The 24,760-nt window shown below is 58.2% G+C and overlaps 1 protein-coding gene across 1 annotated transcript in view; it reads right to left on the reverse strand.

Annotated features, from left to right (window-relative positions):
• Nucleotides 1–23,785, reverse strand: part of FOXP4 (forkhead box P4) — a 63,989-nt gene extending 40,204 nt beyond the window's left edge. The window contains exons 1-2 of the mRNA XM_076358000.1: nucleotides 23,729–23,785; nucleotides 128–344 (exon numbers count right to left, since the gene is read on the reverse strand). Coding sequence (XP_076214115.1) covers nucleotides 128–328 — 201 coding nt within the window. The 5' untranslated portion in view covers nucleotides 329–344; nucleotides 23,729–23,785. The remainder of the gene's footprint in view (nucleotides 1–127; nucleotides 345–23,728) is intronic.
• Nucleotides 23,786–24,760: the final 975 nt, after the last annotated feature.

A 24,760-nucleotide genomic window follows, 5' to 3' on the forward strand; every position in this document is an offset into this window, starting at 1 on the left:
GGGCCAGCCCCAGGGATGAGGGGAAGGTAAAATCGCGTGTCGCCCCCAAACCAAATCCTCGAAGGACCCAGTTCCATGTTGCCTTGTGTAAGGGAGGTAAGAGAAGGAAGCAGGGCGTTCCTCCTACCTGCTGCTGCTGGAAGTGCAGGAGCTCCACGGGGCTCATCTCGCCGTTGGTCTCCCCGCTCGCGGCTGCTTCGCGCCCTCCACCCCCTCCGCCGCCGCCTGCGCCGCCCCCGCCGCCATCGGGCTGGTTGCTGAGGCTGCTGACCCCGTTTTGGCTGGAGGGAGTGGACCGTATCGTCTCTGAGGCAGATTCAACCATCATGACTTGCTAGCAGGACCTGAGGAGGAGGAGGAGGAGAGAGCAGAGGCTGAGAAGAGAGTCTGAAATCCCTGGTCGGCATCCCCACCTCCGCCTGCCCTGTGCCCCATCCTTGTCCTGCCCTGTCTCCGATCCCCGCGGGCTCTGGCAGGGAGATGCAGGGATGGGATGTCAAACCCCGGCCAGTTTTAGCTGCGTTCAATTTACTCCAAAAAATAAACGTGCAGCAGCGTGAGCTGCCATGAACATGCTGCCAGCCCTGTGCAGCGCCAGGGCAAAGCAAGTGCAACCCGTCTCTTGGGAAAACACTATGTTTTCAGCTTTCTCCCAGCCTGATGCAAGAAATAAAACCCCAGGAATCCGAGTATTTTTCATAGAATCCCAAAATATTTCACTTTGAGACGCTGGAGACAGCAAAGTTGAAGTTTCAGTGAGGCTGCACACCAAGCACATGGAGCCTGCACCGTATATTTCACCGTGAAAATCTCAACAAAGTTGACACGTTTCCACTAAGCACTTCAGCTCCCAGCAAACCAGCACTTCCCAGCAGGAAAAACCACCCGGCAGAAAGTTTGCCGCCAGGTCGAGGAAGCCCAAAGGTACCGCGGAGCTGGGACGCAGCAAAACAAGAGCGTGGCGGCACTCCAGAAAACATCAGTCGGAAAATCCTCCCTTTCTCCCAGATGCCTCCATGCACCCCCTCCTCCTGCCGTACCCCTCGGATGCCCTCGAAGGACCAAGCTGGGCGCTTCACCCTTCGCTGCGGGGTGCGGGGGCTACAACACCCACCGCATTTTCAGCCCCGCACGGAGCCCCCGGCAGCCGCGTTTTGCAGCTCTTGCACTTCATTTCATGCAATTACAGGCTTCCTTCTGCAAGGCAACAGCGCGACACTTTGCCTCCGTGGATGGGTTTTATCCCTGTAAACTCTCCCTGGCCATCGCCCTGTTACACCCAGGGCACGAGGGCAGAACTGCCCAAAGCTCACAGCTCCTCCCCGGGTCCCGGCTGCAGGGCTTGCGTTTGCAAGGGTGCCCCGTGCATGCTGCGGCAATCCCGGGAGCAGAGTCGAGGGATGCTGGCAGGCTCAGGACACCCGTCTGGGTACTCGGCCGGAGCTCCCTTTGGGCAACGCAAGCTCCCGAGCCACCGCGCCGAGCTGGGGAAACCACTGGGCACCGGGAGAGCCTTAGGCTGGAAAAGCTGCTCACACCCCAACGCACGGCCAGCTGCGCAAGAGCCGGGTGCTCAGCACTAACCCTCCCGCATCCCTCACCCCCTGGTCTTAAATGCTATTTGAATTAAGGCAGACGGGCTAGGGGAGGGACTCTCGTGGAGTTACAGGGCTTGGTTTCAAAGCGATGAGACGAAGAGTCTTTGCTCAGTTGGGTTTGATTAGCGGGCAGGTTGTTAGCTGTAAACCCGAGGGTCCCCTTCTTTTTCTGGGGGGAAATCCCAGATCCAGGTTGGCACCAGAGGAAAAACCACCACCGCATCCACCGTCAAACCCTGCCGCTCCAGCCAGCAACCGCTGAGCCCCCCGGGGCTACATCCAGCCCCGACGCTACATCCAGCCCCGACACACGCAGAGAGCGGGACGGGGGCGCGGGAAGCCCCACCGGAGCCCAGGGTCTCTCCCTCCCTCCCAACACACACTTTGCTCTGCAGAAAAGCAGAGGACACAGTTTTATCTCATCCCCACCGGCTCCTTCCCCACCGGCGGGTGCCAGAGCGGGATCGGCGTTCACCCACTGCCGCTCGCAGCTGGCCAACGAGTTTCAAACAGGAGGGGAATAAAGAAAGAGGGACGGGGAGAAGAAATACTGTTTCTCCTTTTTTCTTCTCTTTTTTTTCCCCCCTGTCTTCTCCCCCAGCCCCAAAAGACAGAAAGACAAACCGCGAACAACATAATTGCTGAAATGTGGCGTGTAATAATAGCTATTCAGAAGCTGATCATTCATATTAAACAGGGTGAAGCAAGCTCCTCATTTGCATGTTTGAGATTATATGCGTTTCAAAAGTCATTTCCGCAGGGTATATGACTGACATTAATTCCCATGTGGAGCTGCCGGCTCCCTCCCGCCGTCCCGGCACTACCAAACCCGCGCGTGGGGTGACACACCGGTGGCTGCGGGAGAATTCAAGGTTAACGGGATTACTGGGCTTTGGTTTTGTTGGAAGCACAGGAGCCGGGATGCCGGGGCGAGAGCGCGGCACGGTCGGAGCAGCTTCCCGAGAAGGGATCGGGAAAGGACGGGATGCTCGCCTACGGATGCTGCGTTAGGAGCAAAAAAGCTGGAAGAAAGAAAACACCTTTCGCCCTCGAAAACTACATTTGCTCCTTCCCCCCCCAGATGTCAAACAAGAGCCTGCAGAAATATTAAATTATTGCTGTTACTTTTCCCATTTTCCTTCTGAAACCCCGCCGCCTGCTCCGCATTTCGACCAGGCGAGCGGCCCCGCGGGGAAAGCCGGGCTCTGCCCGTGTCCGGTAGTCACAAGGCATCACCGCGGCCAGAAACTCAGCAGGATTCAAAAAGGGATTTGACTTTTATACGGAGAACAAGAATATCCAGAGTTACAACAGGAAGTATTAAAAAAGGAAAAAAAAAAAAAGTTTTTGGAAAGGATATAAAACTTTCCTGGCTTCGGGGCATAAATTGAAGCTTAACTATTGGGAATTAGGAGGAAATCTCTTCTGGTGGAGGAGCTGTAACCATGGGCTTGCTCTGCCGTCCTCGGCCCCTGCCAGAGGCAGGATGCTGGAGCAGATGAACCGGCGCTGGGGTCCAGCCGGGTGATTCCCGCAGCCCGGGACACCAGGCCAGTTGAGTTCCCTCTCCAAGCCTAGTAAAACTCGACTTCCCATTCACAAACCCTACTGGGATGCTGGTGTGTCTGGGTTCCCAACACTGCAAGGGAAGTAATAAAAGAAAGTAATAATAATAATGAAAATATTTCCATTCATATAAAAGTTTTACAAAACCTTAAAGAAAAAAAAAAAAAACGAAGCCAGTGTCTGCAACGTTATAAAGTCGATTTAAATTAGGAATGAGTGCCTTTCCAGCCAGGGCTGATCCGGGACAGCTGAAGCCGCGTTGGGAAGAGCGAAAGCCGGCTGCACGACCGGCTGCGAGTGCTGAAGCACACGTGCATCCCTGCACACAGGCAGGAGGGCTCTGCAGCATCCCAGCTCCGGCTTTTCATCTATTTTAGTTCAAACACATCCAATATTTTAGGGATTCTCTATACACTGGTATCCAGAGGGTCTAATCAGGATCAGACCTTCCCCCACGCACAAAGGCAGGGACCCTGTCCAGACAGTCATCGCATACAAGATACAACACCCAGATAAAGCAGAAAAGGATGGTTTTACTTAAAAGGGGAGGGGAGGAGACCCCTCTAACGGCAATGAGCAACAGAGGCTGTGGATTGCTAATTACCATTTCAGACTCAAAATCACTTCACTGAATAAGCACTCTGCCCTTTTTCTTTTTTTCCCCTTTTACTTAAACGCGCACCTTTCGCAGGACAAAGAAAAGGAAACGAAGAATTACAAATGCAGTAAAGAATCCCCCTGCCTTTAAGCAGCACCATATGGCAATGAGAGTATATTAATTACCGTTGCTTTTTAATTAACAATTGCTTCATCTGAGCAGTAACATTTCCTTGACATCCCCTGACTTGCCGCTAACCTGTAAAGTGCACGCGCCATGCCAAGTCATCAATTCATTTTTATTGACATCCCCCGCCCCCCCAAACAGGCACGATACCAGGGTTTTCCAATTAACACCTCCACACTCTCTAATTAGCGCAATTAACAGACTGATGGATGCCCAGAGCTTCCCTGCCAGGCAGGGTGCGGATCAGCTGGTCGGGCTGTCGGACAGGGCTCCCGCCGGGTGCACGCGTGCCCAACACGCGTGTGCCACGCTCCCCAGGGTCTTGCGGGAGCACCACGTGCGTGCCATGCCGCGGAGCCCGGCATCGCCGCGCAGCCCGGCATCACCGCGCAGCCTTTCCAAGGCCCGGCAGAAAGGGGAGGATGAACGCGGAGGCCAGCGAGCCGGCAGACTCGACACAAAGATTTGCACCAAAGGATGCGGGGTCTTTAGGAGCAGGGATAGGAGACGAAGCATTTACAGAGCAATTTCTCTGCAAAAACTCCCAAGGAATTTTGGGGCACCCAGACCCACCCGAAGCGATGCCGCTTCTCTACCCGATTCAGCTCCACAGACATGAAAATTAAATAGCGCTTCTCAGCCCCCGGGACCCGCAGAAACAGGTACAGCCACGACCACGAGCTCTTAAGAAGCAATTGCCTGAACACCTATTTTAGCCGCTTCTCCTATTTTTAAATATCCTCAATACCGCAGTCCTCAGGGGCTCCGTAACTTTGGGCTGCCCTTCGCGGGCTGCCGGCAGGACGGGGGCCGCGTATGGACCCAGCATCGCGGGTGCCTCCTCCCCGCTGCCAGCGGGTCCCTGTCCTCGATCCCCCGTCCCCATGCCGATGGCGGCGGGTGCCCCTTGGCCTCGGTTTCCCCAGATGCCAAGCCAAAGAGCACCCCCAGCTCAAAACCACCACCCAGGAGGGATGAGGATGAACAGTGGGAAACACCGGTGGGAAAACGCTCCCCCCCCCCCCCCCCGTCTCTGTGAGCCGAGCAAGTCCCCGGCGCTGAACCGCGTTTTGCAAGGGACAGTACAGGTGACACCATGCATTTACGAGCAGCCCGCTACCACGATGCTCCGGAGGCTTCTTCCACCCTTCCCACCACTTCCCAGCCCCAAAGCTGTTTTCCAGACCCCTCCTCCCAGCTCCAGCCTCGCCAAGACCCGGAGGGAAGCAGGGGGCTGCCCCGCGCCACAGCGAGGGCTCTCCCTCCGGCAGCAGGAGCCAGGCGTGCCAGAAGCCTCTTCTGCGGGTACCGGCAGAAGATGCAGGAGCATGGACCGAGCAAATCCCCCTCAAAGCCGTCGGAAGTCCCGCGGGATGCCCCTCTGCACGGCTGGGAGGAGACGAGGGCTTGGGGAAGCTCGATCCCAGGCACCGGATCTGCTCCGAGCTACAGAAAGTTGAGCAACCTGCCTGTCCGGATCCGGCACCGCGAGGCTTTAGGAAGTGGCTCGCTAATCTTAAAAGGCTTTGGCTTGAAGAGAAGCAGCAGCCGGGATTGCTCGGAGAGTGGCTTTTTACCCTTTAATTAACACATAAACACATGGAAATGTGGAAAAGGGATTAAAATAGAAGTCTGGGGGAGCCGAAATGAATCTAGAGCATTACTGTAAATTAGAAGAGGATTTAAGGAACCAAGGACTGGCTAAGCCCGGGCACTGCTTTAATGGGATCTCACCTCTGGGCACTTTCATCTCCCACTTTCATCTCGCTCCCAGCAACTTCTTTGGGAAGAACCAACCTCCGGGCACTCGCCCTTGCCGGCGGGCAGACCTTCACCCCCTGCGGCTCTCCTCACCTGCTCACCGCGGTTGCCTTCGCCGCCCCGGCCATGCAGGCACCGGTGACCATCAGGCAGTGGAGAGCATTTGCCGCTACACAGAAATCAAGCGAGAACAACCACAGTGAGGTTCTTCTCCCCAAAAAGGTGGGTCATCTCACTCGAAGAAGCCAGGAGCGCACCTGGAAGCATGAGCACCACCAACGGGGAAAGCTGCCGGGACCGTGCCGTGCCGGTCAGCGGGACACAGCACTACTCCTGCTTGGGTCCTGGCGAGCCCATCTGCCTCTCCAAAACACGTCTCCCTCGGAGCATCCTTTGCTCTCCGGAGCTCGCACCCACGCAGCAGCGAGGACACCCCGACCGCAGCCAACCCCACGGGAGATCCTCCGACCGGTGCCCACCCCAGCGAGCCATCCTGCACGGGGACACAGGGCATCCCTGGAGACGCCGATGGCTGGCTGGCACGTCTCCCGTTCCCTGTCAAGCTTCAAGGAAAACAAAATCCCTTCCGGCGCGGATGCGGGGCTGGCCGGACGCGGGCTGGGCTGGTGCCGGGCGGCTGCCGAGGCCGGTGCCGGGCACGTGCCGGGCGCCGGGGCTGCTGCTCCATCCTGCGCTTCCCTCGCTGCGCTCTTGAAAAGATTAAAAAAAGAGCCCCACTCCATCTCATTAAGAAAGTAAACACAAGAGCCGTCTAAGTGTCTAATTAAGCTTCTAATTAGTCCCTGCTTGTTACTAATGCAAATTAGATTACGCCGCTTAACTACAGCATGTCCACAACACCCTTGTTAATTGCGGCCTTTTGAAATTAAATTACTCCCTAATTAGCATATCAAAGCCATTGATTCGGAGCCAGGAAAGATGAGGGCAGGAGGAAGCCGAATGCCAAGTTTTGTTAATCAGGGACGTCTAATTAAATAGTGACGTGGTGCACGGGGGCTCCTGCCTCGCTGCTCGGGAGCGGCATGTGTGGGCCCAGGGGGACCCCGAGCGGGGCAGCACCCTCGGTGGGTGCCAGCTGGGCGGGTGCCGGTGGGCTGCACCCGGCACGGTTCACCACTGCCGTGCCGGAGTGTCCCCGCGGGTCGGGGTGCAGGTCCAGCATCCGTGCCCCGGCGGATGCACGCCGCAGTGAGCCAGGCTGGGGGGGGGGGACACAAAGCCCGAGCTCCAGGAAGCCCCCGTGGAGCTACGCCTGCCGCTGCGGTGCCAGGATCCGGCAGCAGGGAGGGAGGTTAAAGCAGATCCCAATTTCTCATCCCCCCAAAAAAACTTGTTCTCCTCCTGCCCAATGTGTTCCAAATGGGAATTCAAAGGAAAAACATCCCGAAGCGCAGACACAGCCCTGCAGCCCCCCACGCCCAAGGGGGGCAGGGTCTCCCCCACTCCCCAGCCCCCCGCGGAGCACCCCCAAAATCCTCGGTAACCCACACAGGTGCAGAGGAGGCACCCAAGTGAGGACAGGCAGGGCTGGAAACAGGCAACGGTGTCTCTCACCTGTAGGACCCCAAATCCAGCTTGGCACAAAACCCCCTCGCCGCAATGGGATGGGACGGATGGGACAGCGCATGGCACGGGGCGGGGGGGACACCCGCGCCGCTGGCCCCGGCACCAAATCACCCCTTGCCCAGGGCACCGGACCGGGGGAATCTATCCCCCGCCAGCCGCGGGGAGCCCACGGAGAAAACACCCCCACCTACATCCCCCATCCCAGCACCCCGCGGGCATCGACGAGTGTCCGGCACAGATTCATTCTTTGGAGAAAACAAAACCACCTCCCCATCCCCGAGCGGGGACGCCCTCGGCACTCACTCGAGTTATCACCAAACTCCCCCAAAACCTCCAGCCCCAAATTCACGACGGGACGTAAATAAACAAGGCACCAGGGAAGAGTCTGGATCTAAAAGTAACCAGGTAGATTCACTCCAAGGAGAGTAAAACTGAGGCAAATGCCTATTTTTTAAGTTATTGAAATAACTTCCTGAATGACCCAGTTCTTTAAATTTTATAACTTTTCCTCTCTCTTTTTTTTTGTTTAAAGAGATGGAAAGGAAAAAAATAAAGGGATGAAGATTGGAAAAGTTTAATAGAGGGAGAAAAAGTCTATTAAAAAAAAAAAAGAAAACCACGCAGGCAGCCCATCTCGGGGGAAGAGTTGAAATATTAAAGAAAGGAAAATCGCTTCTCCGGCTGCCGAGACAGAGGAGGAGAATGGAGCGGCTTTAAGAGAAGGAGCTGTGCACTTTTAATTGAAAAGAGGGAGATTCAAATGAAATATCCAATATCCCCCATTAAAGAAAGGAAGAAAGACGGACCCTGGCCGCTTCGCTACGCCGAGAAATTGCTAAAGCCCCAACTTTCTTTCTCTCCCCCCCTGCCTCGGAAGTTATAGGGAAGAGGGATGAGAGAAAGGAAGAAAAAAAAAGGTCTTTCACACAAGAGGAACTCAAGGGAATGGGGGAGGAGGGTGGGAAGAGAGACCAAGTTTTATTCATTTATTTTATTTTATGAGATGAGTAAAAATAATATAAAAAAAGGCAGAGTTTTATAATGTCACAGTGTTTGGAAGCAGCAGCAGAAGGGAGAAGAGAGGGGGGAAAGCAACTAAGAACAGAAGGGCCAGCTCCAACCACCCGCCGTACAAGCCTCTCTCCCAACGAGATTCAATTAATTGATAACAAGAGGCATCAAATTAATTTTTCAAGGATGTTAGATTTTGATGAAGGAAAAAATCTCTCTGATTTTAATCGGGGCGGCGTTTAAAAGGCATAAATGAATATCCCTTTCTAATCATCTGAGGCGCCGAGGAAGCACCAAGCGGTTAACGTGAAAATTCAAATCGTTTAATTAGGGGGGGCTGAGGGGAGGTGGCCGTGGTGGGGGAAGGGGACCTGGGTTTTTCTTTCTAAAGAGCTTTATGAAGAAATTATTTTTAAAATGATTTCTTTCAAGCATCTTTGCTCTCCCCCCCGCCCCGAAACGCACACGCACTTGTAAAAACATATCTCAGAGGTTTTTCTTTTGAATAGAGACCGTTCCCCATCACAATCTAATTAACAAAAATGATAATGAATAGGGTGGGGGAAAAAAAAAAATTCATAAGGAACAAAAAAATACTCCAAACTCCCAGGAAAGTAAAAAAAAAAAAAACAAACCATGAGGAAGAACGTGTGATTTCCCAACACGCACAACTCGCTGCCAAGAGCCGCTCTGCACTTCCACATGGGATGAGGCTTTTAAGATACGGGGGACTTTCAGCACAAACACGCCCCCCCCCCCCCCCCCCCAATCCTATTAAAATAATTAAAAGCACCTCCCATCACTGGTGTGCCATGGGATGCATCTGCAGCCAAAGCGGAGCCCGAGGCCCAAAGGCAGCGGTTGCAGGGACCAGCACAGAGGCGTGGACCGGGGTGCGCGTGTGCGCACCCGCAGACACGCGCTTGTGCACGGACACGCACACGCGCTTGTGCACGGACACGCACACATGGGTGCCGCCGCCCAGCCCGCAGCCCCGGCTCCCGGGCATCGCTCCACAGCCCAGCACCAGCGGCCAGGTCCGTCCCCACCAGCTGCCGGGACGTGGCCGGCGCTGCACCAGCATTTTGCGAAGGCTCCTCCGGCATCTCCCTATAAATCCCAACTCAGGTTTAAGTCTCTGCCCACGCGCCCAGCACCCGGCTCACACAATTCTTTTTTTACCCCATCAGCAACACACGCAGCAGGGACACGCACCCACGGTGTGCATCTCACCCAGCCTTTCTGCTGCGGCATCCCACCAGCGGCAGAGCCCCAAACCCACCCGGGGCACACGCAACACGCCACGCACATGCAAAATCACCTCCGTCCCTCATGCACGCAGACAGCCTGAACGTGGTCCTGCGCTCACAGGTGTCCCCACTGAGGCACCCGCCTAGCGGAGCCTCGGGCACCCGAGGAAGAGGAGGGCTCTTCCTCTCGGATAGACCACGAAGGGCATCGCCCCACGCGAGCTGAGGAAGAGGAGGGCTGCGGGGAAGCGTCCCGACTTGCCCGGGAGAAAGGTGCCCGGTGCCCCGTGGCACGAGCACCCAACAGCCCTGGGAATGGTAAAGGCAGTGCCAGGGTGGAGGAAGGCTCCCAGCAAGGGTGCGTTTATGGGGGAAGCTCTTAAATAAAAATAAAACCAAGCTGCAGGAGCTCCCCCGGCCCCGGCCCTTCAGGGCAGGCTGCAAAGGGCGAGGGCAGAGCCGGGGAGGAAGAAAATGACCTGGAGCAGGTGAGGGACAAACCAGACCAGGACGAGGAGCGATGGCGGGGCCATCGGCGTGAGCGATGCCTCCGGCCCCGAGGGATGCAGCACTGGGACATGAGCCCCTGTGTGTCTGCTCCGTGCCGGACCCCGAGCGAAATTTTCCAGCTGAGTTTGCCTGAAGTCAGACTGGAGGTTGCTAAAAGTCTCTTCTGGCCTTTAAATAATCCAGAGGGGAGGCAAAAAAGTCACAGTGCCTATCAGACAGGAGGGAGGAACTCAGATGCTGCAAGTTTTCCCAGACTCCATCATGTTTGTGCAAAAATTCATCCAGAAAACACTATTTAATGCGCTCCCTGCTGCACATTAATGCTTTCCACTGCAAATCCCATTTCTATGCAGGAAGAAGCCTGGTTTCCATCCAGAAATTATGCTGCTCACGAGGAGGGAGAAGAAAAAAGGCGGTGGGGGGGAGAATTATCCTTGGGCATTTTCAAACTCCTGGTCTGAAGTCCATTTTTTTGCATCCAAATCAGAGGCAAGCATGACCTGAGGCCGGCTCCGTCTCGTAGCCACCGCCAGAGCCGGTCTCGGCACTTTCAAACAGCCTTCCTGATTTTATTTCTGCACAGCTCACCTCTGTCTCGCACGGACCCAATGTCTCCCGGTCTGCCCGGGTGCCTGGCACCCCCAGAGCAGCCTCGGCACCCGCGTGGAGCAAACCGCAGCCCCGAAGACGAACACGGCTCCCGACAGCCCTGACATCTCTGCTTAGAGCAGCGACTGGAATAACACGAGCAATTTCTCCAGTGCTTTCTTAAAAGCTGGGAAGCGGCATGCTCAGCAAAGAGGCTGGGCTGTCCCGGGGTCTTGTATGGGGAATGGTGATGAGTGGTCGCCAGGCCACACCGCCCGCGCCTGCGGAGGGGATCGGGAAGGTGCATTTAAGATTTTGGGTGCTCAAGAAGAGGGCAAGGCTCAGCGGAGAGGCACAGAGCATCCCTCCGGCCGGGGGAAGCGTTTCCCCACGCAGACCCCGTGCAAAGCCAAGAGATCACCAGGGTCCCCCGTGCTCCTTCTCCGGGTGCTCTGGATGAGCTGTGTTCAGCCGCCACGTCCTCTTCCCGGGGAGAGCATCCCCCTCCAGCACCCTTCGCTGGGGAGTCCGGGCGGGTGACGCTTCGCCCAGCGCACCCATGGCTGCAGATGCAGCAAGAGCTTCTCCCCTCCGTTCCCGGCGGGATGGCAGCACACCTCCGCGGTTTCAGCATCCCTCTGGACCGCTGCCAGGCCGGCAAGACGGGAAGGTGATCTGGTCCCACAGCATCACTTCGGTGTCACCCACAGCGTTCCCAGGTCATGCCAATCCATCCAGGCTCCCGAGCCCCGTGCATCCCCAGAGCTCAGCCCTTACCAGACCGCACATCGGGACACAGCATCTTCCCGAATCTGGGCAGCACATCCCTGCTTTATGGATTGGGAATAGAGCTATGAAAGGACAAAGTGAATCGAGGTGATCCGCACCTCCCAAATTCCTGCTCATTCCAGGCAGCGGGCGATGCTTCCTCCTGAGAACAGCGAGATCCCCAAATAAGCCCAGCTTCAGGGTGCAATGACACCCAAGAGCAGCACCCAGGTGGCTGCTGATGCTCCAGGCCAGAAGCGGCCGTGCTGCAGCAGCCAAGGAAGCCACTGGCGCCTTCCCGCTGGCGTGGGACAGCCAGCACCGTGCAAATCAGGGGGATTATTACCATTAATGTGGTGTTAGATACATCCTCATTGCAAAGCACACCTGAAAAATTGTGGGGTTTTCCCCCCCTCCGCCCCTCTTAAAAATAATCCTCATTCTTCAAAATATTAGTTTATGATTCACCAACTGCAAGCTGTAACACCCCGCGCCTCACCCAGGCCTGCAGCTCTTGGCTGCCAAGTCCCGGGGGCCCTGTGAGCACCCATGGGTGCTGGGGCAGAAAGGGGCTCGAGGTACCCCGTACCTGGCCGGCTCCCGACACGTCCCCCTGCACGGGGAGGACTCGCCGCCGGCTGATGGGAACCGCAGCAAGGCACCCCAGCAGCAGCTCGGGCATTGCAAGCTGCTTTCTTTAGAGGGGAACCCAGAAATCCCCAGCCCAGGGCACCGCGTAGCTGCAGGCGTGCATGGGCTCTTCCATGGGGTCGCAGGCGAGGGTGCCCACCTCGGGCTGGGTGCACACAAGGGAAGCTTCAGCACGAGCCCCACCGCAGCTGCACCACGGCTCAGGCTCCCCGCCGGCACCGTTCCTCCGCAATCAGGTCACATCATCTTTCCACATCTCCCGCTGAGACAGGGTCACAGACAACCCTCTCCCCCTGTTCCCAAAGCGCACCCCCCCCAGGGTGGGAAGCGAGCGCTCCGTGATCACCGGCTGTAGGACACGGTGCCGCAGGGTCCGTCACCGGCCACCCCAGGCAGGGCGCCAACCCAGGGGACATCCCCCTTCCTCCCTGGACCAAAAAATCATCACATCATGGTGAGGGAAGGCAACGACACCGGGATATAGCATCAGGCAAGACACAAAGCGGACGCAGTCTGGGTCATCAACTCCCCCAGGGAGAAGAGCCACTTCCCTGCCCGGTCCATGAGCCCCCGGTACCTGCCCACGCCGGCAGCCCCGGCCCCGCACCCCCTGCCAGCCCCAACACAGACCACGGCTCCTGCCCGCTGCCAGGAATTTTAAACCACCAATTATTATTTTAAACCTCTGGCTAAAACCAGTGACCCCCTGCTCGTTCCCAGCCCCAGGGCAATTCCCGGAGCATTTGTATCTGCAACAGCGAGGACCAGCGGAGATCTCCGCTGCGGTTGGAAGGGACCAATTCTGCAATGAAAGGAGATGCATGTTGCCTCTGAGGGCGGAGGACAGGGGTCTGTCCCTCCGTCCCTCTCTCAGACGGACGGGCAGGGCCGCCGTCTCTTCCCGCAGCAGCCCAAATCTACGGCTGGAAATACAGCGGCACCGACGCTCCCCACTGCGGCATCCGCTGCTCCGGTACAGCAGGGACACAAGTGACCAGATGGCACCGACCTTCCTCAAAGGCAGCATCAATCCCCAAATGAGCCCCCCTGCCTGTTAAACTTCATCTCATTGTATTTCTAAATAGACTGGCCTTTTCATCAGAGAGTATTTTAAAACCACCAGCTCTATAACCCAGGGGGAAATCACTCCAGCACTGCTTTTGCCCAGCCGCACAGCTGGCAATGCCGGTGTCGGCACCGGTGTGATACCTGCGTGGTGCGGGAACAAGGCGGTGTTTGATGCGCGGACGGGGCTGCTCCGACAGCCCCGAAGTTTGACCCAGATTCAGAGCCACGGCTCCACTTCCCAGGGAAAAGGACGTTTGTTCAGGGCTCGAGCCCGCCAGCATCAAGGGAAAGACTTCAAGGGATTTTGAAACAGGCCCTAAAAGCAGGCTCTGCCACGCTAGATATAAATAAAAACCTGGTTTAAAAGGAGAAGCATGAATAACCTGAATAGAGCTGTGCCGACCCCAACCTGCCCGCCGCATCCAGAGAGTCCCGAGCATCCTTCACGGCAGGCAGAGCCCGGCCCCGGGGATCCGTCCCGTTAAAAGGAGCCGGGCTGGTCCCCGCAGCGCCGAACGCTGCTGCCAGGGCGAGCAGAGGAGCCGGGGAAACTCAAACCCAGACTTCAGCACAAATCTTCCGCCTGTTGCTACAGCAAAAAAGGGATGAAACGAACCTCGTGTCGTGCCACGGGAGCGGAGCTCGGCCAGAAATCCCTTACAGGGGTTTCTCCAGCACGCTCGCACCCCCACCCCTCGCCGGGATGGATTTCAAGGCATTTTCCTTTACCTATTTCTCTCGGGAGCGCATTATCTGGGCATCTCCCCTCCCCAGCATAAACAACAAACCCCAAATTTGGGGAGATTTTCCCCCGAGGCTGCATAGATGCCTCCGCAGGCTGGACAAGTGCCCGAGGGACACCTGGGGGCTGGCACTTGCTCGCCCACCCTGTACACAGCAGCGATGCCCGATGCTCTGCAGCCCCCATGTCCCTGCCCCAGCCAGAAACCCTGCACAGAAGGGCCAGAAAGCGAGGAAAAACACATCCAGGTCCCCCCTGCACCCAGTGCAGGTCAGGGACCTTTTCTCTCCCACCTTGCATGCCCCCCCAACCCTCCCGAGCAGCCCCCGGGGCTCCATCAGCCAGGCGTGATGTGCAAAGACGTGGCCCGGACCCCCCGTTGATGTAACGCAGGATCTGCCGGAGTTTTGCAGGCACTCGAGAAGGGAGCACCTGATCTTGACCCCTTCCCAGGAGGCGGTCGAGCCCAGCTCCGAGGACAGAGGACCCCGTGCCCGAAGCACCAGCACTACATACCCCCCGGGTGGCTTTGGAGCCTTTCCCAGGGCACTTGGCTCAGCGAGTGCTTTCGGTGGTTTCACCCCCATCCATTGGGGTCTTCTGCGGAAACCAGGACAGCTCTGACCCCAGTCAGGTTTGCACGGGTGCAGGATCTGGCCCCATGCCTCCCAGCCTGCCCATTCCTCTCCTTCACCTGCTTCTCGCCTTGCATCTGCATGGGGGAGCGATGGCTCCGCTGCCAAACCCAGACTTCCCCCCCCCCCGCTGCAAGCAGCACCCTACAAACCCACCACCCCCGTGCCGGGAAGGGGTCAGAGGGATGGGAACAGGACCCGCTGGGGGGGGGCAGGAGCAAGGCAGGAGTGCCCCAGTCCACAGGTGCCGAGAGGCTGAGACAAATTGGGAGCGATGGGACACGCCGCAGCACCCTCCTCCTCCTGCCCCCAGCCCCAGATCTACCCGCACAGCAGGGGACAAACACCCTTTTTGTTTTCCAAATGAGAAATCATGTCGGGTTTTAATTTATTAACGGCAAACATCTGTGCCAGGCGGAGCAGTCGCAGCCTGGCTCCCCAAACCCCACTCCCCGCAGAGCCGAAGCCGAGGGCAGGGCATGGCAACATGAGCAGGAGATGGGGAGGGGGAGACCAAAACAAACATCCCACATCCCGCCGGGACCCTGCTGCAGAAATGCAGAACAAAAGTGGCACCGCTCTGGTCGGGAAGCAACTTCACTGCGGGGAAAGCAGGTTGGGGAGTAAAAGGAGAAAGCGTAAATACTTCGGAAACAACCCCAGAGAAGGGCAAAGCTGGAGACGGCACTTTATAAAACCACGGCTTCGCCCCCACCCGAATCCATCTCAGCAAAATAAGGGGTTTTTGCAGCTACGCCTGGCACAGCACATTTTCAAAATCCACATTTCCTGCCACAAAAGTTATGGGACACTCTCCCCCCCCCTCCCGCCCCTTTATTTTCTCTCCTTCTTCCGTTTTTTAATAGGCCCAATGATGCCGTATTCGTATTCCAGATCCGAGCTACCCTGCACTCCGGGGAATTTCCCTCCCGTCGTCAAGGTCTGGCCGCATCCAGGAGGGATCGGCTGGGGGACTTTGGACTCTGGAGGAAGGACCCAGCCCGCTGGGTGACGGCCACCCGCCGGGAAACCCTCTCGGTGGCACAAAGCTTCTCACCACCTCCTCCTGCCTCTCTCCCAGCTGGGAGCTGGGGCCAGGGATGCGGGGCCACAGGATGCTCAGCAACGTTGGCCCCTTGCCGGGTGCATGGAGCTCCCCGGGAGAAGGGGGGAGATGTCAAAAAAAAAAAAAAAAATTAAAAAAAATTGTGAGTTGTTAAAGGGCGTTTTGGTTTTGTTCAAGGCACCGAGATCCCGCGCTGCTTCCACACCATGCTTAAAAGCAGCGAGTTTTGGGGTGTGCTTCTCCAGCCGGAGCAGCCCAAAAGCCAGCGCAGCCCTTGCAAAAGGGCTCCCGGTGCCACGCAGCTCCGTGGCAAGGTGGCTGCCAAGACACAGCCTGGCAAGTGGCACCCAGAGGGGACACAACACCATACGGGAAGCCCCAGGTCACGGGAGAGGGTTTTTCCCTCCCCAGTACAAGGTCTCTGCTCATCACTCCTGCCCAAACCCTGGTCCAGTTCAGCCAAAAACTCCCGATGCTCCACAAGAAACTTCATCTCTGCCAGGTATTTCTTGCCACAAGTCATCCCCCCTGCCCAGGGGCGGCTCCTCCAACACCTTTGTGACCACCCCAAGCCCCAAACAGCCCCAGGGCCTTTTGCCAGTGCTGCAGTGGGGCACCTTCCCCGCTGCAGGCAGCGAGATGTCCCCTGCCCCCCCCCCGCCAGGCGTTTCCATCCCCCGGGAGCTGGGGGTGAAGCCATCGAGCAAGCCGGGAGCCAAGGCGTCCCCGAAGCCTCACGTCCCAGTGGGGTTTGGGGACAGTCCTGCAGGCAGGAGCATCCTCCCGGCAGCACCCAGGACCGTGCGGCCAAAGCGGGATCGCCCGTGCCGGAAACCCCATCCCGCGGCGGCCAACCCAACCGATGCGCCGTGATCCTGGCACGTGACGGGTGGCACCCAACCGAGCCGCGAGCCCAGCGCAAGCTCCAGCACACGAGCGAGCCGCCCACCCCCCCCCCCCCCGGGCCAAGAAGCACTGGCAGAAAGTCACCGGGCAAACGCATTCCCACTAATGGGCCGCAGCGGACAACTTGCAGGCAGAAAACCAAAATCCGAGGGGTCACCGGGAGGAGGGGACATCCCTGGGTAGACGAGATCCCAGCGCGTCCTTCGCTCACGAGCACAAGTTCTGGCCCTACGTTTTGCATTAAGCAACCTACCTCGAGCCTTCCTCCACTGTCCCTCTTTTCTAAGGCCAAAGACATCTTTTACCAAGCCCATGACAGCTTCTCCTAGGCGGTCCCCATCCAGATCTCGCTACAGGTGAACAAATAAGGGACAGTCCCCGGCTCGCAGATTCACAGTAAGCAGACAAGAAAACACTCACCTAAAATCTATGGTTTGTGGAATAAAGCGGGACTTGGAGGAAGCAAGCGAACGGCCGGAGGGTTCGGGGTCAGGGCTTCGACGGCTCCTGGCCCCCGAGGCAACTCTGCAGCGTGATGCTCGGCTCGCCCTGCCCAAGTGCACGGGAAGCGCTCGCTGCCCCGATGGCACCGTTGGTGTTTTATGCCTTTATGAGCCTCGGCGCAGTTAAATCCCACCAGATAAACCCAGCTCCGCCAGCGACCTGGCAAAGGTGTGTTGAAATAAGTTGTTTCAACACCGCCTGCTCCAGGCGAGCGGCTCATCCCGGCCGATCCCTGCCGCGGCCCCGTGTTTGTTTAAACGGGAGCATCGGTGCCCGAGCAAAAACACCCCCCCCGGGGGAAGGCATCTCCCCGAGCCTCGGGAGCCACCAAGCAGCCTGCACAACACAGAGCACATACCCATCACATGGGGGTCTTCCTCCTCCTCCTCCTCCTCCCCAGGGGACCGTAGCTCCCCTGCTTCCCGCCAGCCCCGGGACCATCCCGGCGCTCCCCAGCCCCGTCTGCAGTTTCCCGGCCGGCCGGTGCCAGCTCCCCACCGAAGCCGGTCACATGGAGGAGGTTTGCCAATGAGGCAGAATAAACAGCTTCCAAATAACCTCCGAACTGGGGCCCCCCACGGGATTTTTTTTTCCTCCTCTAGTACATTAAGAAGAATTTTTTTTTTTTTTTTTGCACCTTTCCACGGTTTTGAAAGTAATCTTCCCCAGAAAAGTTTTATTACTGCACCTTTCGCTTCCGATAAACACACCCAGGAGCCCCCGGCAGAGCCGAGCCATCGGGACGAGGAGAAATTTCCTCCCACGGCCACCCTCCGCTCCCTATTTTGCTAAAAAATAAGCGTGGTTTTGCTCCTAATCTGGACCCGGTGACGGCGGCGCAAGTGGAGGGTTTCCACTGGAACGCGCCGCAAAAGACTTTTTGCCAACTTGCCAGGGCACGAGAGCCGGGCGACAAGTGTCGCCTGGGGCCGGCGAACGCCGACACCAGCTCGCTTTACCCGAGCTAACCGCTCGGCAGAGCGGATTGCAAACACGGGCTTTTTTTTTTTTTTCTTCCCTCCCCTTTAAAAAAACAAGAAAAAGAAAAAAAAGAAAAGAGAGGATCCCGACTCCCTGTGCCAAGTGCTTCGCACACGCAGGGCTCGTTTGCCTGGGTATCCAGGTGCCGTTACAGCCAGCCCCGCGCCCACGTCTGCATCGTAATCCCTTAATGACTTCCCTCCAGCTCCGTCCCCAGATCTAATCTCTCCTCCAGCAGGATCTTTATAAAATAAAACGTGGCGGACCGACGGGTTGCGTTTTCCTCCGCAGCATCGCGCTGCCGACCTCTGAAGGGAGCAGCTCTCCTCCTCCGCTGCTTCTGCCTCTTAATTCTTCCCTTTCCCTGATGCCGTTCCACTTGCAAACACGTTTTTGTCACGGGCAGTCTGATTACCAGCAACATGTTTTAGCATAAAGACCCGCCTATACGATTGCCGAAAGGGGTTTAAATTAGGAAAAGTTTAAAAAAAAAAACCTCAAGCAGCGTCTTCGCTGTATTTTATACAACAAACACTTGCAGCTGGCGAGGGGGGGGGATTCGGAAGTTTTTCAAGCTGTGCCCAGCCCCATCCTGACCTGCAAGTTATACTTGGTTCTAAAAGGTGCAGCACAGCGAGCAGGGGGAGGGGGAAGGTTTTGCAAGATGATAAAATGGGTGCGAGTCCTTCCCCATACTGCTCTCCCATCAGTTGGCAGAGGAGCGAGCTTTACTGGCCAAAGCCCCCGCGGCTGCTCGGAGGGGCAAGCAGGGCCAGCCCGACAGGGTCGCAAGCCCGACAGCAACTCGCTGCAAACCTGATGCCACGGCCCCTGGTTTTATTTTCAAGCAAGTAGCTACCCCTGTGTTTCTCTCAGGTGCGTCGGGGTCTCCAGAAGTGGCACGCGGAGGATTTTTTACATCATCTGAGGCGACCGATGGGTTTCCAAGTGCATTTGCGGTTTTGTTTTCCCCCTTTTTCCCTCCCTCTCCTGCTAACACAGAGCTCGTTCCTCTGGGGTGAAGATGCCCACGGCACATCCCTCCCAGGGCAGGACCGAGTCGTGTGTGTCCCCCCACCCCAAGACGGGTTTGCGAGGTGCCCCCCTGCCCCGCGTAACGGAGGAGCTGGAAATCAAAGAGGACGGGACAGGAAATTTCAAGTTTCCACTTCCAGAAGTGGCAGGTGACGCCGAGGTGGCGGCAGGGTCATTTCGGGAGCCCCGGTGCAGAGCGGAGGATAAACCCAGGATCGCCCCCGAGGAGGAGGTGGGACCACCCCCGTGCACCCGGGGAGATGCCGGGGTGCCAGCAGCAGGGAGCGTCCCCACGAGACCTCCACAAACCACCTGCCAGCCACAACCCGGAGGCTCTCCCGCGCTTCAAAACCACCATGGGGAAGGTGGACAAAGGGAGCAAACCACCCCAGCTCTCCCTTCCATAAATAAGAGGATTTCCCTAAATACTTCGGGCCACCAAACCCCGCTCTGCAGCGGGAAACGCGACGCAAAGAGCCATAAATGTGTAACACTTTTAAACGAGCAAAAGAAAAGCCGGGGACCTCTGGGCTCTCCCGCCTTTCTCCGGTTGGAAGAATGAGCCCCGTCCCCGGCTGGGGGCACGGCTCGCCCCCCCACCTTGCTGCTACAAAGGCGAACCCAGCACCGCACCTCTCCTTCTCCGGCCTCGCTCCCTCCTTCCACCCTCCCCACCGGACCAACAAGAAAAGAGGAAAGGGAGGGGGGAAAAAAAAAAAAAAATGAAATAAAAGGAGAGAAAAACCTGAAAGCCAGAGCGCCTTGCCGCCCCCCTTGCCGCCCCCCTCTCCCCCAGCCCCACAGCGAGACACAAACATCAGCAGACTCAAAGCATCCCCCTCTCCAGCGGCAGAAAAGAAAAGCTCCCGGGCTCTCCGGGCAGCAACTTCACAACTGAGTGCACTCGCATTCCTGTCGGGTTATTAGGAGAGAAAGGGCGAGGGCCCGGAGTAGATATTTTAGTGTCACTTGATTTTATACATTGCACAGATTTCTTTTTTTTTTTTTTTTTTTAAAAACGCGCCCAGCTCTTCCCTTTCCAAAGGAGGACGTAAAAGCCGCGGTCGCCCGTCTTTCCCGGAGGGCAGGGAGGTGACGGGGGCTGGACACGGTGTTTACAGATTATTTTTTTTAATATATAATTTTTTTTTTTCGGGTCTGAGTATCAGCCCCCTCCCCGCCTCCCCCCTCCCCCCAGCAGCAACTTTAATCCATTTTATTTCATTTCGCTCTGTTTGCTCAGCCTTCTGCCCCCCCCCCCCCCCCCCCCCCCCGCGCCCCCCAGCACGCCAAGTCCCAGCCCTCCCCTCGCCCGGGCGTTCTCCATCGCATCCTCCTTCCCTCGCCCCTTCCCCAAACCGGCGAGCAGGGGGCACCCACCGCTCCCCCCCCCGACCCCGCTGGGCGACGCATCCCCGGGGTGCACAGGTTAAAGGGGGGGTGGGTGGATTTTCCACGCCGATCCTGTTCTCCCGCACTTCTCCCCCCCCCCCCCCCCGATTCCAACTTCGCGCTGCGCGACGGGGCCGGTTTCTCGCAGCCGTTTGGCTTTTATCACGGGAGCGATGCTCGACCCAGGCTCGGAGCGGAGGCATCCCCGTCCCCACGCCAAACACCCCAACTAAAGGAGCCTGGGGGGTGCAGGGGGGGAACCCACAGCAAAAAACACGCAACAACTAATAAATTAAAATTAAAAAAAAAAAAAAAAACCAAACCAAAACCCAACGAACACCAAAAAAAACCCAGGGAGCATCTCAAAACAGGAGCTCCTGACCATTAGTTGAAGCAGAGGGAGCGGGAGGGCTTGGGAAGGCTCTTCCCCGCCTCACCCCCAGCCACAAAGGGCAGAAGAAAGGCTTCGCAGCCCTGACAAAAGCTCCCCGGCTCCGCACGGGAAATTTTGTCCCTTCTCCCCCCCGCATCTCCCTTCCCAGTTTGATTTAAGTGACCTGGAAGGGGGGAGAAAAGGGAAAAAAAAAAAAAAAAAAAAAAAAAAAAAAGAAAAAGCGGGGGAATAGGGTAAATTTTCCAAATCTGATTATTTTTCTCCATCCACCCACCCCTGGGGGCTTGTTGGATTTTTCGATGGACTTTAAGGTGGGATGGGAATTAAAAAAAACCAATAATAAATTAAGAGTTAGATTTCACGAGAGCCTGAGACCTCGCTATATTCAATTGAGAATACAGGGAGGCGTGAAAGGGAACACGTCCACGCAAACACACACGGACCAGGGTCACACTGCCTGTGCGAGACACATGTTGGGTTGATTTAACATCAAATGCCTGTTCTCCAGCGTAACACATTTCTCATGTAAATTTTTAACGCACAAGAAGAAATTTGTAAAAGTAAATCCTACTTCTGGTTTGGGTTAAAAACAACCCAACCTTTTAATACAGAAACTAATAACATTTTTATTGTATGCCCCACAGCTTTACAACGCTTGCGGAAAAGTGAGATCTTAATCCGATGCTAAGTTGGTTCTGAGTGTGGTAAAAGGCAAACCTCTGGGTATCGCGGTCTCCCAGCAAGACCGACGGGGATGGAAGAGCTGCCTGGAGCCGACGAGCGATCCCGGGGAGGAATTCGGACACAAATTCCTCTAGGACTATATTAAGAATAGCAAAAAAAATCCCAGCGCAAGTTTTCAAAGCAGGCACTTCCCAACCACTACTCCGAGCAAAGCAGAGTTTGCAGACGCCTGTGAATTATTCCCGCTTTCCCTTACGCACTTTTTAATTTGTATTTTAAAGTGCACAAGAGGGGAGAGAGGGAGAGACAGAGCCCTTCCCTTATTTTTTTTTTTAAAGGGGAAAGGAAAAAAAAAAAAAAAATCACTCCAAAATGGAAAAAGAAAAACCAATTACACTCCACTTGTTCCCTCCTATACACACCTTCGAAACACGCCTGCCAACTCAAAACAGATTTCCTACCACCAAAAGAAATATTCAGAGCAATCTGCTGCTAACGCAGCACTTTCTGAAGTGCCTTTCTTTTTTAGCAGGAGAGAGGGGGAGAGAGGAGAAGAGACAGAGGCGCGTTTGTTTATCACGCAGACGAGGGAGATGGATCAGGGAAGAATAGAAATATCTGAACTTTGCCAGCGCCGGGGCTGGGAGAGCATCTCGCAACGAAGGCGGACACCGGGGTGGGAACGGGATGAAAGAGGCTGATCCGGGGCTCCCGGCGACCCGCCGCCAGCTTCGTTAAACCATATTTGCCCGGGAATTTCTGAACTCCCAGAAGACGACAGCTCCGTAATAAAAACTCTTTCCAAACACATTATTATTGCCGATATTAGTAGCCGCTGCCGGCAGGGTCCCAGCCAGCCCGCCGAGACCTCCCGCAGGCAGCGGGCATCGTGTCGAGGTTATAAAGACCCCCCTAAACCCCCAGAAAAACACCCCCAACCTCGCTCCCCTTCCAAACAAAGACACGCCAAAGCCTCTCAAACTTTGCAACCGGGTGAGACGCAGGCACGGGCGAAACGCGGGGCAGGGCTTCGCCGCGCAGCCGGCTGCCGTAACCCCCCCCCACCCCTCCGGAATCCAAACCTGCGGGAATTTTTCGGGAATATCCTCCAGCTCCATCCGAAGCCGTGCATTTGTCCTCCTCTCCCCTCACCTTGCAGTTTGGGTTATTATTTTAGACACGGCGGAGGATTTCCCAGGGCGCTGCCGGAGCGACGGCCGGTCTGGCTGCAGGTTGACGGCGGTGGCTGCTTCTCCCAGCAATTTCAAAACTTGGGGCCGACTTACTTATTTATCTCAAAGGAGGCAATCGCACCCGCTGGGCTGCTCCTCGGCACAGAGCGGCGGGGCTGGGGCTGAGTTAAAATGCAATTGGGGGTGGGGGGGGGGGAGAAGGGGGAAAAAAACCCCACCCGAGCCCCCCAAGCAGCTGGAATTAAAACAAAACTGCCGGGGAGAAAAGAAAGATGGGGGGAAAAACGGGAAGCACCAACAAAGGGAGCCCAGGGGCGGCTGGCAGGGCAGGGGCGGCCGTGCTCCCCCCCCCCCCCCCCCCGGCTAAGACCCGCCCGGTGCAAAGCCTGGGGTGCGGGACCTTTCCTGGGGGTGCGGGACCCCAAGGCGCCGGGGCAGAGGCAGGTCTGGATCCGGCACCGGCAGCGCGGCTCTCCCGGCGGCAGCGCAAGTTTCCCGGTACCCGGCCCCCCCCCCGAGGGGGCTGCCCCCCCCCCCCCTCCGCCGGCCGGGGAAACGCCTCGGGGGGGGGGGGGGAAGGCGGCGGAGACCCCCGCGCCCGCCCGCCGCCGGGGCTGCCCCGAGCGCACCGAGCCGGGGGCGCAGCGGGGACCCCGCACGCACTGGGACCCCCCCACACACACCCGGTGCGCACCGAGCCCCGGCCCCCACCCCCGCGGACCCCGCACCCCCCGGCTCACCGAGCCCCCGGCCCCGCTCCCTTTGTCCGGGCGCCGCAACAAACTTCCGAGCGCGCCGCGGCCGAGCGCGGGGGGACGGACCCGCCGCGCTCCCGGGGGTGGGTGGAGGGGGGGGGGAACGGGACACGGCTGGCGCCCCCCGCCCGCCCCACACCTGCCGGTGGGGATGGGGACGGGGGGCGTCCCGAAATCCCCCGCCGCCGGCAGCAGCTGCGGCGGGGCGGGAGCTGCGCGCACCCCCGTGGGGGCGCCCGTGGCGGGGAGCGGGGACACGCGCGGACCCTCCCGCCCGGCCCCGCTCCGCTCTCACCCACCTGGTCGCGCCGAGCGCCGGGGTTCCGCGGCGGGCATGCGGCCGCGCCGCCTCTCGCCGCGTCTCCCCCCGCCCCCCACCACCCCCCCCCCGCCCCCCCACCTTCCCCAAACTTCGACGGGGCGGCCGCGGCGGGGCTGCGAGCTTAGGAGCGGCGCGGCATGGCGGGGGGCTCCCGGGCACCGGCGCCGCCGCCCCTGGCGCCCTGCTGCGGCTGCTGGGCGGCGCCGGGCCGTGCGGAGCGCGGGCAGCCCGGGGCCGGGCCGGGGCCGTGCGCGCCGCGCTCAGGTCCGGCTCGGCGCGGCGGCGGCAGCGGCGGCGGCGCGGGCGCGGCGGCGCGGGGCGGGCGCCGGCCGCCCTACCATAGTTCCTCTAAAGCAGGTGCAGCCGCTTTCCCCGCCCGCCCCCCCTTTCCTCCTCCCCCTCCCCAGGCCGGCGGGGGGCGGGTGGGGAGCGGGAGGGGGGCACACGCCCCCCGCCCGCCCTTTGGGGGGGGGGGGGAAGTCGTCCCCACCCCCCGCACCCCAGTGCGACGTGCCCCAGTCTCTTCCCCTCTCCCCCTCCGCGTTTTGCTCATTAACGCCTGCGCTAATTGGTTTCTGCCGCGTTTGGTCCCCGGGGCAAAGCGATGCCCTGGGGCGGGGTGGGGGTTCGCGGGAGGGAAACTGAGGCACGGGGGAGCGAGTGGCTGTGGAGTGCTGGGGGGGGGAACGTCTCCACCAGCGATGTGCGCGGGGCAGAGCCGGGACAGAGTCGCTGACCCCATTTTACAGACGGGAACAGCAAGGCACTGAGGTGGTGACCCCAGCAGCCCCCCAGCGCTGCTCTGTTGCACCGTGACATCCCGTCCCACCGGCAGGGAGAGGGTCCCCAGAGCCCCTGGGGGAGCAGAGCCCGCGTCAGGGTGCTGGACCCAAACCAGCACCCGGATGCTGGACCCAAACACCTGGATGGAGGGCCCAAATCTCCCTGCTGATGCTGGACCCAAACCGTCACCCAGATGCTGAACCCAAACCGTCGCCCAGGCGCTGGG

Source organism: Aptenodytes patagonicus, chromosome 22 (genome assembly GCF_965638725.1).
Source record: "Aptenodytes patagonicus chromosome 22, bAptPat1.pri.cur, whole genome shotgun sequence".
NCBI lineage: Eukaryota > Metazoa > Chordata > Aves > Sphenisciformes > Spheniscidae > Aptenodytes > Aptenodytes patagonicus.